The sequence below is a fragment of the Ahaetulla prasina genome, chromosome 1 (genome assembly GCF_028640845.1).
Source record: "Ahaetulla prasina isolate Xishuangbanna chromosome 1, ASM2864084v1, whole genome shotgun sequence".
Taxonomy (NCBI): domain Eukaryota; kingdom Metazoa; phylum Chordata; class Lepidosauria; order Squamata; family Colubridae; genus Ahaetulla; species Ahaetulla prasina.
The window spans coordinates 340,836,980-340,854,379 of record NC_080539.1 but is presented as its reverse complement, the minus strand read 5'-3'; the positions used below and the strand labels follow the sequence as shown (position 1 = coordinate 340,854,379).

Sequence of the window (17,400 nt, the reverse complement as noted above, 5' to 3'; positions counted from 1 at the left end):
CCTTTTCATGTCCTACAGAAGTTTTTGGTATCTATAGGAATCATTCCAATAAAGGCACTTATGATACATTTTTAGTGATAACTTCCAATTTTCAAAAGGCAAATAAAGAATGATGTGGCAATTAAATGGCACAATCACCATGAAGGAGCATTGACTGAATGGCCAAGTATGCAATATTTTGCATTGGGTGATATGTTTTCATATAGCAGGATTGTGTTAATGCTTATAGAATCTTGGTTTCAGTCCACATTTCACTTTATGGCTGTATCGTCATATGATCAGGAATATCTGAAGCCTAACTACATCTGGCCGATGTGCAATTCATTCCAACAATGAGAGACTACAAATAGGTTCAGACTACAGGCAATCCTCATTTACCAATCACAAGTGGAATGCTAAGCAATGCAGTCATAAAGTGAAATGTCATATGAGTGTGCTCAGCTTATGATATCAGTTTTGACTGCCATTAAGTGAATCAGCACAATGCTGATTAACTGCATTGTCACGTGTTTGTGACTTACAACATATTGCTGGCTTCGCCATTGACTTTGTTGGAAGCCAGATCCGAATGTCACAAATGATGGTCATATGACCATAGGATGCTGCAACTGTAAATACTGTTGGTTGCCAAGCGATAAAATCATGATATAATCACATGACTACAGGGACACTGTGACAGCCACAACTTTGAGGGCAGGTTACAAGACTCTTTTTTCAAATGCTACCATAGCTTCAAATGGTCATTGAGCAAGATTTTGATAAGCAAAGAGAAACTGTATTGTGCAAACCAAGCCATTAATATTGGATTTCAGAAATCATATATACTTGGCTTAATACCCTAAGCCAATTTCCGAACAATGCATTTACTCTCATAGAAATAAAAAAATCAGAGAGACAGATAATAAAGGGAAATAGTTTAGTCACTGAATATTGAATATTTAGTCACTATTCCAAATGATCCTTAGCAATGAATCAAAACATGAGTCAAACATATGGGTCAAATTTAAAACTTGAATTGGCCTATACTCCAAATACTAAATAAGGTCTGAAAAAGATCATGTAATTAGGTCAGGACAAGCAATCATTAGCTGTTAGTTGAAATGCATATCACTGTCCAGAAGTTAACGCAGATATTATTTATTTCCTGCTATTATCCATATCTGAATATTTGTGTGTGTGAAGGATTTTATTGTATATGATAAAACTGTTCTTTTAGTAGTATTGTACATCATCCATCAATACGTACCAGCTGGAAGTGGGGGACTCCAATAGAAGAATAGTGACTTGCTCAAATTAAATCAACATTATTTCCCAATTACCTTATTTATCTCTCTGTTCCTACCTTACAAGCATTGAACTTACGGCTGCATCTAATGAAATAGTCCAAAGTAGCTTCTCCAATTTATTATATTTTAAAATAACAATTTGAGCTGCATCATAGCAAATAACATACATGATGATTAATGAACTTTTATGATCATGACTTTGGCAATACTTCTGCCAAATATTATTCATATTCATATTCATAATAACAGAGTTGAAAGGGACCTTGGAGATCTTCTAGTCCAACCCCCTGCCCAGGCAGGAAACCCTACACCATTTCAGACAAATAGTTATCCAACATTTTCTTAAAAATTTCCAGTGTTGGAGCATTTACAACTTCTTTAGGCAAGTTGTTCCACTGATTAATTGTTCTAACTGTCAGGAAATTTCTCCTTAGTTCTAAGTTGCTTTTCTCCTTGATTAGTTTCCACCCATTGCTTCTTGTTCTACCCTCAGGTGCTTTGGAGAACAGCCCGGCTCCCTCTTCTTTGTGGCAACCCCTGAGATATTAGAACACTGCTGTCATGTCTTCCCTAGTCCTTCTTTTCATTAAACTAGACATTAAACAATTATCTCTGTTACATGTCTAGGTCAAAAGCTAGCAAAACAAATTAACAGTAAAGGAATGTTATAATCCTCACTGTGATGAACAAAAGTTAACAAAATTCTTTCCAAAATATAAAGCATTTATTTGCCTGCTCACACCAACCTTGGATTTCTTCTTCCTCATCCTGTGGATACGAGAGGCAAGTTGAAGTGTCATGAGACTTTCTGCATAACTTCCTGGAGAATCCGATATATGGGTAAGCATGGTTGTTCTGCAGTTGATGTTCCCAAGAGATTCTCTTAGCAGCATTGTCAGTTTGTTATCCCTGTGAAGCATACAGAGGTATAAACAGTGGTTTGAAATATTTCCATCCATTTCCTGCCATTATTTTTTCCAAGCAGTCTATTTCTAAGTGATCACAACAGGTTTATGAATAAAAAGAAAATCTCAAGTTCACATGAAATTTTGCGATTTTTCAAAAAAAAAAAAAGGAACAGGCAAGCTAGTTCTAATCCTACAAAACAAAAACCAGCTCGAGCTTTATTTTAAACTATTATCATTACACTAAGGAGAATGGAGAATTCTGCTCATTAGCCTTCTGATTTTTTTTTCAAAATAATCAAATTTTTTGTTCTAATCAAATAACTGAAGGAAATAATTACATGTCTCTTACTCAGACAGCTGAGTCATTTTGGGGTGTTCATAGGAGAAAAAAGAAGCAAAAATTGTAATGCATCATTTGCCAGGCATTATATGACATATCTACAAGATAAATGCTAAGACTCTGAAAGACATCTCCGTTACACACAGACCAATTCACTTACTTGTATGGCACATGTTTGGCACCATTAATTAAGGCCAGAATGACACTGCCCAATGCAGACAGAGAGAGGCAGAAGGAACTTCCTCCATCCCGACTTTTGCTTAGAACTTTTTCACAGCTTCCCAGGTCAATGAGATGTAAACGGCTGCGTCCACCTGACACTGAAAAGCCGTAGGAACACAGATATATATTAATTCAAGTCTGGATAGGATAATCAAAAATAAAAAGGAAGGAAATAAAATTCTGATGGAAACAAAAGATAAGTGCTTTTGCCTATTAAATGATTGTATGATGGACAAAATCAAGCAAAGCAATAGCAATGTCCAATAATTCACTAAGAATCCTTTGAAACTTTTATTAATTTGTGAACTAATAGTTGCTTAGTTCTGACCATATTTTAGGATCAAATAAATGTGAACAAAATATTATGTCTGTGTCTATATTTAAACAGCTGAAGATATGTACTTTACAGTTTAGAATAGGAGTTTTAAAACCAAACCAATCAGGATGAATTTGATTTAAATCAAGTAAAAAGGCTTGATTTAAATCAACTCAACTTAAATCATAATTTTAAAGAGCAATTGTAATTTCTGTCCCACAGTGGCTCCTCCTCTGACCTTCTGTTGACTCACCAACAGTCCCAATATTACAGACTATACAGCCTCACGCTATATAACTAAGCTCCATTTCATGCTGAATAAACTAAATTATTAATGTATTTTAAATAGAAAACTATCTTTAGATAGATTTTTACTCCAAAAGCATTTTATTAAAATAAATTTGATAAAAATAAAAAAATCCAATTTAAATTTAAAAAATCCAATTTAAATTTTAAAAATCCATTTTTAAATTTTTTTTTAAAAAATCATCAATTTTATCCACCCTGAAACCAATGAAATCAACACAACATTAGGAAAGCATTTCTTGAATTCAAATGTTATTTTTAACTGTGCGGATCTCATCACTGAACTTAATACTTTGAACATTTCCACTTAGAGTCAAGAAGCAATAGTCAACTTCGGATGACATAGCAATAACAAACCTTGCAACGGACATTGATAAAACTGGGTAACATTTCCTAAAAATTCCACTGGTCAGGGAGAAGTAACTATAGGTAATCTTTGACTTACAAATCATCTGTTTAATGACCGTTCCAAGTTACGATGACACTGGCCATTTTCACATGATTGTTGCAACATCCCTATGATCATGTGATCAAAATTCAGGTACTTGACAACTGGCATGTATTTATGACAACTGCACTGTTCTGGGAGCATGTAACCATCATTTGTAAATTTCCCAGCCAGTTTCCCAAAAAGCAAAGTCAAAAGTGAAAGCTGGGTTCACTTAACCAACATGTGATTCACTTAAATGTGGCAAGAAAAGTCATAAAATGGGGCAAAACTCACTTAACAACTGCCTTGCTTAAGAACAGAAATGTTGGGCTCAATTGTAGTTATAAATCAAGGACTACCTGAATCAGTTAGCTACCTACAGCTATCAACATCTAGCAATCATCTCATGTAGAAGTATCTCTCCACTTGTGTAAGAAGCACACATTTCTATTTACATTTTAAATCTCAATGGTTTAGCAGCTGGACTTTTTAACACAAACAAAGGTATGCATATTCCAATTCACATAGCTTTCTATCTAGTTGTCCATTCACCACAATGGTTAAAATGGTAACAATAGAACCAAAAAGATCCTGAGTTCAACTGCCTACTCAGACATGAAGCTCCTTAAGTAAACTTATATTATTTATTTTATTAGACCATTTATCAGCCAAACTACCACAAGAATTGTTTGAAAACAGGATTGGGAGAGGGAACCTTGACCTGATCATTTACAGCAAAAGTATAGGGTTTCCTGCCTAGGCAGGGGGTTGGACTAGAAGACCTCCAAGGTTCTTCCAACTCTGTTATGCTATTTCTATTTTTCTCCTTTCCTGGTACTTGCCACTTTTTACAGAGGCACAATTGAGAGCATTTTAACAAACTGCATCACTGTTTGGTTTGGTGGCAGCAGTGCCTTGGATAGAAAGTCCATACAGAGAGTGGTAAGGTCAGCTGAGAAGATTACAGGAAGCTCGCTTCCTGTCATTCAGGATACTGCTTATAAGCACTATCTGCTTAGCATTGTTGGAGACCCCACATACCCACTTTATGGTCTGTTTCTGTTGGTCCCCTCTGGGAGGAGGTTTCAAAGTATTTCTAGCAGGACTTCCAGATTCTGTAACAGCTTTATTCACATGCCATCCATCTAATAAACTTGCAAGATTCATTTTTCTCACCAGATACATGTACTGTATACATCTGAAGTAGACTAGGTTGTTTCTCTGTGTCATATAATGTATGTGGGAATATGCATATTTATTTATTTATTTATTTATTTATTTATTTATTTATTTATTTATTTTGTCATTTTTATGTAGCGTATATTGGAGGTGGTGACCCTTTGGGAGCTGTATGCAACAAAATTTCATTTTAATGTATGCCAATTAGTGTACATTCAAAGTGACAATAAAGTTATTCTAAGTCTCTAAGTCTAAGTCTCTACTGCATGCCAGGTTTTCAAATTAGATATTCCAAAAAGCAATCCATTTTAAAGCTTTCTTGTCTAATACAGTCAGCTTAGGTGTTGATAAAAATCAATTGCACTTCTTTTCAAAAATCAATGCAAGAAGAAAGCCAAATCTACATACTTCCTCCTTTGCCACTCTTCTCCATACGATACTGATATATATGAAGTGTAAAAAACATGTGCGAATTCCTCCGATCTTCTTCATCACATTCTGGTTTGCTAGTACTCCTGGCAGCCAGTGCTGCATCGAGGAAAAAAGCTGCTTTCTCTGCTGTTGGGGCCCTCAATTCACTTTGATTCTGAAGCTGGAATATAAACAAGAAAACAACTAATTAAGAAGGAGAGAATAATCCCTGCTTCCTGAACATGGGAAGAAGCCACAAGGGTGCTAAAAGAAACAAGTATGTACACTGTGGGGCTGGAGATTAAAAATGAAAAAGACAATTAAAATATATATTTTAAAACTGATTGGAATTGTTGACAGATGAAAGCATTTCAGGGGGGAAAAAACCCAAATGTCAGGGGGGAAAAAACAGCCAGGCTTCCCACCTGCCCTGAGATTTTATACCTGTGTTCCACATATTGGATCCTCTCTTAGGTAGACCCCTGGGGATTGTCCATCTTGAAGACTGCCAGTGGCTACTTCACCTAACAAATCCTTAAGGTTTTCATCTTTACCGCTGATCTCCACAGCAGACACTCGAATTGAGAAACGAGTCCCAGTCTTCTCCTTGCGCTCATTGATTAACTTGAAGAGCCATGAGATAGCACAAGGTATTATGCCAAGGCTCTGTGTGGAGTTATCTTCTCCAAACATTGTGTAGGATTTGCCTAAAATGGAAAGCAAATGGAAATGTAGTTGGACCACTAAGCACATGACTTTAGTGTCAGGAAGTGTGGGAATTATCAGAGTTTTCTTATTCAGTAGAAGGAAGATTCTCCTGTTCTCTTATTCTGGCAAGAATCTGTTTTGCTATTTATGTTTTGAGAGGATTCACATGCACCAGGTGGATGATTTATGGGTAATTAATAAACAAATGAACTTCTGGAAGAGCTGACTTTCTGGTGAAAGGAGGAGAAAGGAAGAAGCAAAGGGACATGAATGTGAAAGGAATGAAGCCACTACCCATACCCAGATCCATAGTGAATCTTTAACGGCAACGGAGTTGGAAGGAACCTTGGAGGTCCTCTAATCCAACCTCCTGCTCACACAGGAGACCTGAATTAGAGATTCAAACCACTGAACTGCCAACTTTTCTGATCGACAAGCTCAGTGTCTTAGCCACTGAGCCACCTAGTCATGCAGGGAATGGGCCTTGTCTTTCCTCAGACTACAAAAAGAAATTGAGGAAAGAAAAAAGGTTGCCTCATCTGCTCTCATTTTTCACCAAGTCTGTTCAGGCGGTCAAAATGGCTACTGGTCCCTAATGCAGCCACCCTCCTCCTAAATATTATGCTGAAGAATCACTCACAATTCCTGATATTTCAAGCAAAAGCAAATTCATTCTTCACTCACAAATCTTGGGGGGAAGGGCTATTGCATTTTTTAAAATGTCCTAGTTACTGGTAATGCTTGTCATCTTAGGCTGATGAAGGCAAAGGATCAATTTCTGGGGTCTTGTGGTGAATCCAAGGCTCTCTAGCCCTCATTTGGGACCTAATCAGTGAGAATAATTAGGAGTAGAACTCATAGGAGTCCTTCGGGAGAAGAGCGGTATAAAAATCCTAATAATAATAATAATAATAATAATAATAATAATAATAATAATAATAATAATAATAATAATAATAATAATAATAATAATAGAATCACAGAACATAAGGACTGGAAAACAACTGGAGATCTTCTAATCCAAGCCCCTGTGAAATTCAGGAATCCACTAGTAAAGTGCCCCAAATCAGTCTTCCCTTCTCCAGGCTAAATGAATTCAAATCCTCCAATAATTCTTGGCTAATTTTTCTTCACCTCTTATCATTGGTTGTTCTCTTCCGGACACTAGTTTGTCAAGGTCTTTCCTAAAATATGACATCCAGAACTGCACAATATTCATGTGATTAACCAAAGTAAATAAGACCAATGAGTTATCTTGATCCCAGAATTATACCTCTATTAACACAGCATAGCATTTAAATCACATTTTATTTCTGCCACTCAAATGCTTTGAATCTGTATTGGAGCCTCATGATGGATATTCCTCCCCACATTGGCAGAGCATTTTTTTTACAACTTCTCCCCTACCCTAGTTCACCTCTTACAGTTATCCAAAAAAGCTAGGATTTCATCTTAAGACATGTAGAAATATTTATTCAATTCTGAAGTTGAATTGTCCATATATGAAAATTTCAGCAATCTTGATGGTGATTTTTTAACTAAGGAGTAAAAATGGACTTTAAGTAGATAACATTTGGTTTATTGAAATAAAATACCCTCTTCATACAAGCCTTCAGATTGTAACCAATGGCACACACCTTAATTGACAATGGGAGAGAACAAATGCAAAAAGTAGCTTTTACATATTTCATTAGAATGGAATGGAATGGAATGGAATAGAATAGAATAGAATAGAATAGAATAGAATAGAATAGAATGGAATGGAATGGAATGGAATGGAATGGAATGGAATGGAATGGAATGGAATGGAATAGAATAGAATTTTTTTATTGGCCAAGTGTGATTGGACACACAAGGAATTTGTCTTGGTGCTTATGCTCTCAGTGTATATAAAAGAAAAGATACCTTCATCAAGGTACAACACTTACAACATTTATAAAAGTCATAGGGTACAAATTATTAATCCATTGGTACTTAATTAATTTTTTCATTCTTTGTAACTTTGTAACCAATTAATTTCTGCAAGCTCTTTGCACTGTTTGAATTATGTCACACCTCTCCCTGAAAAAATCTGTGTCTAAAAAACCTGATAGATACACATAGCTACTTTTTACTTTTTATCCTATGGTTTTTTTAAAAAATAAAGACAAGAAAAAATGCACAGAACTTAAAGTCCCAGTGTAGAAATAAAGCAGTAGAAGTTTGCATAACTAATTAAAAAGAAATTCTAATCTATTCATGTAGTCCAAGTTTATTGTTCCAAGAGCTGACAGCATGTAATTACCAGGTTGACATAGTAATTAACTGTAATGAATTTGGGAGCTCACCAAGCTTGACATGGCCAAAGCAAAAGATGCAACCATCTGCACCATTCACGACAGACTGGATTACTTCTGCTACTGTTCCAGAGCATACCTCAGCCTAGTAAAGAAGTTGGAAGTCAGTTAATAAGCATGGACTCAAACGCATTGTATTGTTATTTTTACATTAAAATGGTTCTTAAAGCAATGTAGTTTCACAGCATTAGTCACACTATTCTAGTGTCTATATTCCATTTTTTTCTAATTAAATCTATTTCGTAAGCCCAAAATGATGTCCTATTCCACTAAAGAAGGTGCCATGAATTCAGTTACAAAGGAAATGCTAGCCAACAAACATAGAATTAATATAATGTCTCATCATCCATCTTTTTTTTTAACACCAGCAGACTATGCACTGAGGGTAAAGGTTCATTCCCCGAGCTTGTGGGTTGGTTTCTGAACATTTCTTTACCAGGCTAGGTAACATCTTCAGTGGACACACCCACATCAATGTTCACACAAATGTTCAGAAACCAACCCACAAGCTTGGAGAATTAACCTTTCCCTTCATCCTACACCTGAGCTACAGATATTCATCACTATAGCGAAGACTATGCACTGCCAAGGATGCTTAGGAGAAGGAAGCAACCTCAAACAAATGAATTTCATTTTATCCCAAATGAAAATTTTTAAGTCTCATCTGTATGCTGCGGAAAGGAAGAGAAATGTTGTTCAATGGGAAAAAACATTTCTTTTTATAAAATGTAATGGAACTATACAGGAAATCTAAATTACGCACACATGTTCTGTTACTCCTTTTGAGTTTCAGATTCATGTATCATCTCCTGCCAGCTTTATGTTTGTTTGTTTTTACTGGCCAGGGAGCCATTCAGGACAGCAACCGTCTGCTATACCATATGTATTTGGCCTGGTTCTCGTCAGACAAACACCAGCTCCTGAGTTAAACCTATGCTTCATTGCCATTTTTTTCCTGACAACCATAATTATACCAACGGTTACATCACTAATATACTGTAAATTTAAGGTTAACCAAGATGCCACATAAACCAACTTTACCTCCTTGTTTCAGATAAATATTATGATAAATGTCGACTCATAAAAAAACAATGTGCAAATTAGCAGTAAGCCCACATTTCAAATTTTGATCAAGTACCACAAATTGGTTAATTTTATACTACACTCAAAACATAGGCAGCTCTAACTCTTAACCAAAATCAAGGCTACTTGAAAAATGCAAGAGAAATTCATGCCACAACAGAAAGGAAAGGGAGCCATAAAACCCACTGACACCTGACTCCATGTCTCTACCTTAGCAATATAACATTCTAGTGGAATATTTCATCTAACAAGATAAACTGATAAGATACATTTACATACCAGACTTAATTGTATTACTGAACTAACTTTCCACAATATAGAATACTATATTCTAATCAAGCAGTCTATGATTATGCAAGATGCCAAACCACCAAAAAGCTTAATCAAGGTTGGTATATGATGTTAATGCAGACTTCTCCCATTGTTTCTGCTTAACCCACCAGATCTAACACAGAGGTATGCTCCATGTCCCTTCCATTGACCATGCCATCAGAACTGGGGGGAGGGGCATAGGGGAGAAAGAGGGATCCACAGTGGTTGAAGGAGAACAGTCTTCCTAATTCTGTTACTTCTTTATTTTAATTTCCATGAATTGGACTATGTTGATAGAGAAAGCAACACCCACTGCCAATTCTACTTTCAAGAATAGGTTATTTCAATCTTCCAGTTGTCTCCAATGGGACACTAACTACAGAATCCATTAGAAAATCCTTCTAATGAACGGTCCCAGGACATCTTCTAAGGCCTTTTGTTTATATGGCTATGCAGTATAATTCTTCCAATGCACATGCATAAGACTGCAGGGAGAGTCTGTTTTAAATATGAGCCATTGTCCTACAGTCGTACAGTCAAAAGTTGGTAATGATAGGCAGCCATTTTTTAGGGAGGACAGTTGGCCATAACATATTTTCTCAAAGAGATATGTGTCTCAAAACCAATATGAAAACCATTGCAGCATTCCAGATTTTCCAGGTCCTATGGGCTAGAGCAGGGCTGTCAAACTTGGGTCATCATGGCAGCATTACATTACGTATCAGGACTTTTCCCCCCTTTGCTAAACTGGATGGGGGCGTTGCCAGCACGTGAAGCATGAGCTGCAAGTTTGACAATCCTGGGCTAGGAATTATGGAAATTGAAGTCAACATAATTTGAAAAAACTACACTATCCATTTTATTTCATCCTTCCACGATCAACAAAATATTTGATGATCTCTCATAATGATACAGATAAGCCCAAACCTATAAATGCTATGCTACAACTAGGCTAAAAAGGGATACTATGAAAGTCACAAGTTGTATGTATATGTTGCTTTAAACCACACAAGATAGTAGGAATATAATCACTGAACAGAATTACCTCTACAGATATTGCTTCTTAATTTCACATCTGGGCTAAATTAAAACAGCGTGAGGCCTTGCAAACTGACTATTAATTAGCATGCCTTCCCAGTAATTAAACCAACTAATTCAAAGGAAAAAAATACTGTAAAAGAACTCTCTTGCCAGAATTAAATACCATGGCAGCAACTCAAATTATCAGTTTTATATGCTCAGCTTTGGTACCTGGGACGCATCCTGGGGGAACACTGCATCGAAAGCAAACATCTTTGGGACAGCCACAGCTCCTCTTCGGTGACTTGCATTACAGCCACTTGTAGATGGATCATAAAGTGTGATCTGTTTTTTTCGTGAATCTACTTTCAAAAATGACATAGATTCCGATGTGTTGGGTGTTCCTTGTGATGGACAAATTCTCACCATCACCTTCACCTAAAAACCATTAAAAATATAGATTTTAGTCCAGTTACAAGTAAATAATAGCGCTATACCTCAAACCCTTGCTTTACAGTGCCTATGCAGCTCTGAATGAGATCATGTGTCCATCTAGCTATCTACTGAACTGTATATATTAGTTGACAGAGGATTTCATACAAGAATCTTTCTGAATTCTTTCTGATTTTGACCTTTCATATGCACAGCATGTCTTCTTCCCCTGAGTTACAGCCTGCATCTTAAGCTTGAATTAATTAGACTGCCAGGAAAAAATATTATTGGTCATATAATTTGAAACAGTTTTCCCACAAAATCTTTCTACCACTTGCATCCATGTAGGTGCATACTGCACAGTGAGCTTCCACACATCATGCTCATAATATTATACAATAATGTACAAAGAGGAAATAAAAAGGGCCAAAAGTAGGCAGCCATATGCAATAGTGTTTTATTCAGTCTAAAACTTATAGAGGAATTTGCTATTACAAGTATATAATGACAGCTGCTGTCTTCAAAAAGACAAATTCATGAAAGATAGTTCTACCAGTGATAATGAATCACAAGAGTTAAATGTGACCTACATGTTCAAGGCAGTATATCAATAAATATTAATTGCACTGCAATGCTAGCATTATATAATGTTTAATGTATAGGATTTGGGTGAGAAAAACTCAGACTCAACCTTATTCAGCTGAATGAGACTTTAGGTGAGTCATGTTCTCTCGGTCAGAGACAGAACCTTTCTCCCTGATCCAATTTACTATTTTACTTTATTTCTACTTCTGATAAAAAGAATATATATGCACAAATGCTGCATACTATGTATTCTAGTCGAAAATATGCTGGATTAACTGAAACTTGTTGAAGATAGAAACAGATTTCTTTAAAAAAGCACCACTTCAGAGTGCTTTGCCAGCTCTAAATATATTAAATATTTACCTGTCCTATGAAATATTTCCCAATGTGAAGATTGGAACATTATTTTTACAGAAAACATCATGGTTAATTATCTACTGAAATATTTTTGGCTAAAAACACTTCACTTACCAGGAATATAATATTTATCAAACATGTTAGCTTTGGGAAGTCACTAACTTTTTTTTTTTTTAGCATTTAGGTTTATTTCCCTGCTCCATCTCTCCCACCATCTAAATGTGATATGAATATAACAAGACAGTCCTAGAAAATAACTGAACCTTAAAATAAAATAAGCAATTGCTTCAAAGCGAAAGTAAGTATTGTAGGTGACACATTTGAGACTACTTTCCAATAAAAGCTCCAGGAAGCCACTACCAGTGTGTTAGAGAGGTTCCTTCGACCTTGAGAATGTTGCCAAGGGGCCAAGTAAGTAACATTTTCTGTAAATAAATATACAAAGAGGATATCAATTCAAAAATGCACTGAAGTATAAGGAACTGTAGCTATGCATATTCTCTGTTTATATTTGATAGCTGGCATTTATCAATGCTATAACAATGCTCATTTCAGTCACCATGATTTTACCCTGACTGACCTTAGGAGAATGTTAGAAGTCAACAGCAGAGCAAACTTATCTTCCAATACAACTGAGATTATAAAAAAGGATGAACCAAAACTGACTTTCTCAGCAACTAGAATCTAACAAATTGTCTCAAACAGGCATGGTCTTCAGTTATACTAAAAGAAGAACGTCAGGCTCACAGCATTTACGTCCCATGGTTTATCTAGGAAACAAGAAAAGACTTTTCCAACCCAATTAAATGTTTTTGAGACAATATTGGCAGGCTTGAAAAATACAGTATCCAAAACAGCAAAAGTCAGAAATGGAAAGAAAACAAGAATTATATTCTGACTGCAAAATTTGAATCAGGACCTGACAGGAATTTCCCACAGAAATAAGTAGGATATGCCAACTCCTCGATTATACAGTGAGAAAAGAACATTGCTTTATTATAATTCTAACTGTTCATATCTAAAAACTGGAGTTTGGAAGGACAATTTGCAAGCCTCTCCACCCCCTCCTTTTAAGAAACTATCAGTACAAGAAATTGATGTGAAAATACTTTCCACCCTACTGCTCTTAAACATGAATGCAAATAGGAATGATAGTAAATCTCTCCCATTCAAACTTTATGGGATGGGAACAGATACTTTTGCATAAATATATAATATGAAGTATCATTCCCAATTTTTGTATGCCTGTCTATGTACACCTATATGTGAGAAAGGAAGAGACCAAGACGGAAAAAGAAAGTGATTGAGTCTGATGTTCAGTACAGTTAATGGCTCTACAGCAATGTAAGCCGCCCTGAGTCTTCGGAGAAGGACGGGATATAAATGTAAATTAAAAAAAAACAGATTAACAATATTAAATATTGTAAAATATTCTAGTCCTGCTTCTGATATCAGAGGAACAATTTCTTCTGTATTTATCTTATCAGTTAGCCATGTACATGTTACAATCCAAAGATTAAAACATATTCTTCTCTGCAAATCCTATCAGTTCTCTGATGTATCTCAAACAAGGACCAGAAAAGAAAAAAGAAAATTCCCCCAAAATAGCATGTTTCATGTACAGTATTTGTGAATAAAATACACGGCATCTCACTTTGTTTTAATTCCCTACCCCGCATCTGGAGGGAGATGTGAGGCCATCATCAGATGGAGTTTTTAAAGCAGGTAACCCTGAAAGGAGGAGGCTGGAGATCAAAGTGAGATCTCAAAGGAAAAACAGGTTTTTTTAAACCCCACAGGCCAATCACTGGATACTGATGAAAATCCTTCAATCACTATTCATTGCTTTAGGGATGAAGGTGCTTCCCTGAAGGTCACAACCTACCCAATCACCAATAGCAAGAAAGAAAAACCTCAGACTGGAGTTCATAAAGCTACTGTAGAGCAAAGAAAATAAAAGTTCTAGATGCCAAACCAGTGGCACAAAACTAGCAATTTCAAGGAAGAAAAAGGAAGATGTATAAGACACTAATTTACATAATTCATGGCAAGCCAATATTTCTCCCACAGATATGCAATTTCATTTGTGCACACTGAAAGCTACACAAATTTCAAAGTATGAATTCACCAGACCTGAGATGTATTCATTTTTTTGTTTAGTTAATTATTTATAATTAATAAAACTTAATTATAATAAGGTTAGTTTTGTATTTCTCCATTGCAGTGGCAATAGATTACCTCATTTTAGGAGAAAAGCACTGCGGATTTTGTACAAAAATGAAGATATATATCTTAAAAACCTTAGAATTTGTATACCTCTTGTACAAAGTTGATCTACTCATGCGGATAAAGATTCAAAGTTCCTCATATGGATCATTTCACACTAAATGTTTAAGCACACACAATTTGAATATTAAAAAATTCTTGTATTTACTAGAAATTAACAATATCTTCTTTGAACCTACCTCTGCTACTATAACATCTCACCAAGCTTAGGAGATTTCAAGAAAAAATATATACAGGTATGAATATCTATTTTCTCATCCATCTTTTATTCCATAATGGTTAAACAGCATTTAAGTGAAAGGATCATAAAGGAGGAGCTGCTGTTGAGAGCTTACTTCTTTAAAATTATTGCTTTAGAAGGTGAGAAGCTATGTTTCAAATACACTATAAAATCTTATGGCAGGTTGTTCTAGCAAATCAATCCATTGCAATATAGGCAACCCCTACCCCCAATGAGGAATATCACACTGAAACTAGATGACTAGTAACAACAGAGATGGATCTGACTATGAACAAATTCACCATACTCCCACCACCTCTCTGATTGAGGAATAGCAATAGCATTTACACTTACTGTATATACTGCCCCATAGCATTGTATAGCACTCTGGGTAGTTTACAATGTTTTTGCATGTTGCCACCAAAAATCTGGGTCCTTAATTTACTGTCTTTGGAAGGCTAGAATGCCGAGTCAATCTTGAGCCAGTTAGGATCAAACTTCAGGCTGCGGGCAAAATTTGCCTGCAATATTACACTTTTCACCACTGTGCCACCAGGGCTCTGAGAAAGATTAAGGGGAGCCCTGAGCTTCAGAAAATGAACAGTACAGATAAAACAGACAGAGTTCATTCACAAAAGCAAGACTTGTGATGCCCTACTATAAATTCCCTACAGTCTTGTACAGTTTCCTAAAATCTGGCAGAAGCATAAGACTCTGAACACTGCAGACTGATGGTCTCCCAGGGCCCCTGGATATATGAAAGACATCCCTTGAAACCAGAGAGTCAGAACAAGCTTGTGGATACCCCCTTATAACAATATTTGGAAAAAGTGGAGACTATTTTCCTACAGGAGATATGGTACTAGGATGTTTCCTTCCTCCCCATTTTTTTAGCTCTTTCCTCACATACGCTTCCACCAGCGAAATAAGATTTGCATGAAAGAGCAAGTAAGTAATATCAACTTTTATTTCAGTTGTCATAAAGGGAACTATACAGACAAGGGATTGATCTGGTAACAATCACATTCAGATAATCTGGTAGATAAGTAAATCCTTTGGGCCAGCTCTTTATACCGATATTTATTTCTCTGTTGGCAAGAATCTAAACCTGCAGTTTAAGATTTGGTCCTCTCTGCATACTGTTTTGAAAAGAGATGCCAATTGCTGTCAAATGCAGATATTTTACTGACTGGAGACCTTAATGCCAGAATTAATAAAGATATTAACAGTTACATCAGGAAGACATAGGTCAGCCCAGAAGATGAGTGTTATCTGCCTTGGTTCTCCATGGACAAAGTATAAAACAAACAAGGATTGCTTTATTGAATTGGTCTTTAGATTTGGGTTCTATAGTCCTCATGGTACCATAACAGCAATTTTCAATAAAGGAGAATTTATGTAGCTCGTAGCAGACAAAAAGCCCTAAGGAAGGTCTTCCAAAAATGCACTGAACTTATCATGATGACAAAGATCTCCCAAATACATGCTGAGAACAGCATCAGTATATACAATGAGGACTATCCAGATATTTGAATGTAAGTTTCATTTCCACGAAAGCTCAAACTCTGATAAACCGAGCTTGAGTTCCCAAGGAAGCAAACGTGCACATGTTTGTAGATGTTGGAGGTCTTCCTAAAATAGATGCCATCACTTGATAAAACCTCACGACTGTTAAGGGAAGGGGGAAGTATAGGGTTTACCTCCTCCTAATCTGGTGGGTTCTATGTCTTTTTAAATGACTTTAATATAGTTTCCTTCTGTTTTGTTACAGGTTAAAGAACAATATATTTCAAGCTGTTGGTTATGTTAACTGCATGATTATAATCAGCATGTTTAGAAATCAAGCTGTAAGGGTTCTTCTACAAACAAATTATAATTCCTGCAAATTATCCTAAAACAAATGCATGCATGGCAACCCCTCTAAGCATCCTCATAAGAATGGATGCTTGTCTTTATTCATGAGGCTGTCTGTATTATGCAAATCACAAAAGTATCTTGCTAATTAACTGCTTCGGTAATTCTTGTGGGTTTTAAACATGGTAGGTTCACATTAAACTGCTGAACTTCTCAGATTTACACATTTCAGTCTGAGTCCAAGAGAGAAGTGATGATGGGTGGGGTATTCAGCAGGATTAGTGAAGGAAATCTTACCACAGTACAAAACTAGCCTTTAAAAATAAATAAAAATAGCTGGGAGATAGAAGGTTTTTCAAATGCTTCTATTCCTATCATTTTAAGGGCATGTTAAGCTGATGCTAAAACAAATCAGACCAATACTCTCTAAAACATTCATATACTACAATTGAAGAAAAGGATCAGGGGGGCCATGATAACTGCCTTCCAGTATTTGAGAGACTGTCACAAAGAAGAGAGGATTGACTTATTCTCTAAGGCACCAGAGGGCAGGACAAGAAGTAAGGGTGGAAGTTTGTCAAAGAGAGACACAACCTAGAAGGAAGGAGAAATTTTCTCTTTCAGTAAAAGCAATTAATCAATAAATCAATAGTCTGGGGTTGTAGGTGCTCCATCACTGGAGGTTTTCGAAAATAGATTGGACAACCACTTAACTGGGATGGTAGAAGATTCCTGTCTTGAGTGGGGGGTTGGGCTAGAAGGTGGCTCCCTAGGTGGCTCAGTGGCTAAGATAATGAGCTTGTTGATCA

At 36.1% G+C, this 17,400-nt stretch overlaps 1 protein-coding gene across 8 annotated transcripts in view; it reads right to left on the bottom strand.

The window, feature by feature from the left end:
- KIF26A (kinesin family member 26A) overlaps positions 1–17,400 on the bottom strand; it is a 238,481-nt gene that overhangs the window by 15,880 nt on the left and 205,201 nt on the right. For all 8 annotated transcript variants that reach the window (XM_058162818.1, XM_058162819.1, XM_058162820.1 and 5 more), the window contains 6 exons: positions 11,089–11,295; positions 8,434–8,527; positions 5,843–6,105; positions 5,396–5,579; positions 2,695–2,854; positions 2,033–2,195 (listed from right to left, as the gene is read on the bottom strand). In XM_058162818.1, coding sequence (XP_058018801.1) covers positions 2,033–2,195; positions 2,695–2,854; positions 5,396–5,579; positions 5,843–6,105; positions 8,434–8,527; positions 11,089–11,295 — 1,071 coding nt within the window. The remainder of the gene's footprint in view (positions 1–2,032; positions 2,196–2,694; positions 2,855–5,395; positions 5,580–5,842; positions 6,106–8,433; positions 8,528–11,088; positions 11,296–17,400) is intronic.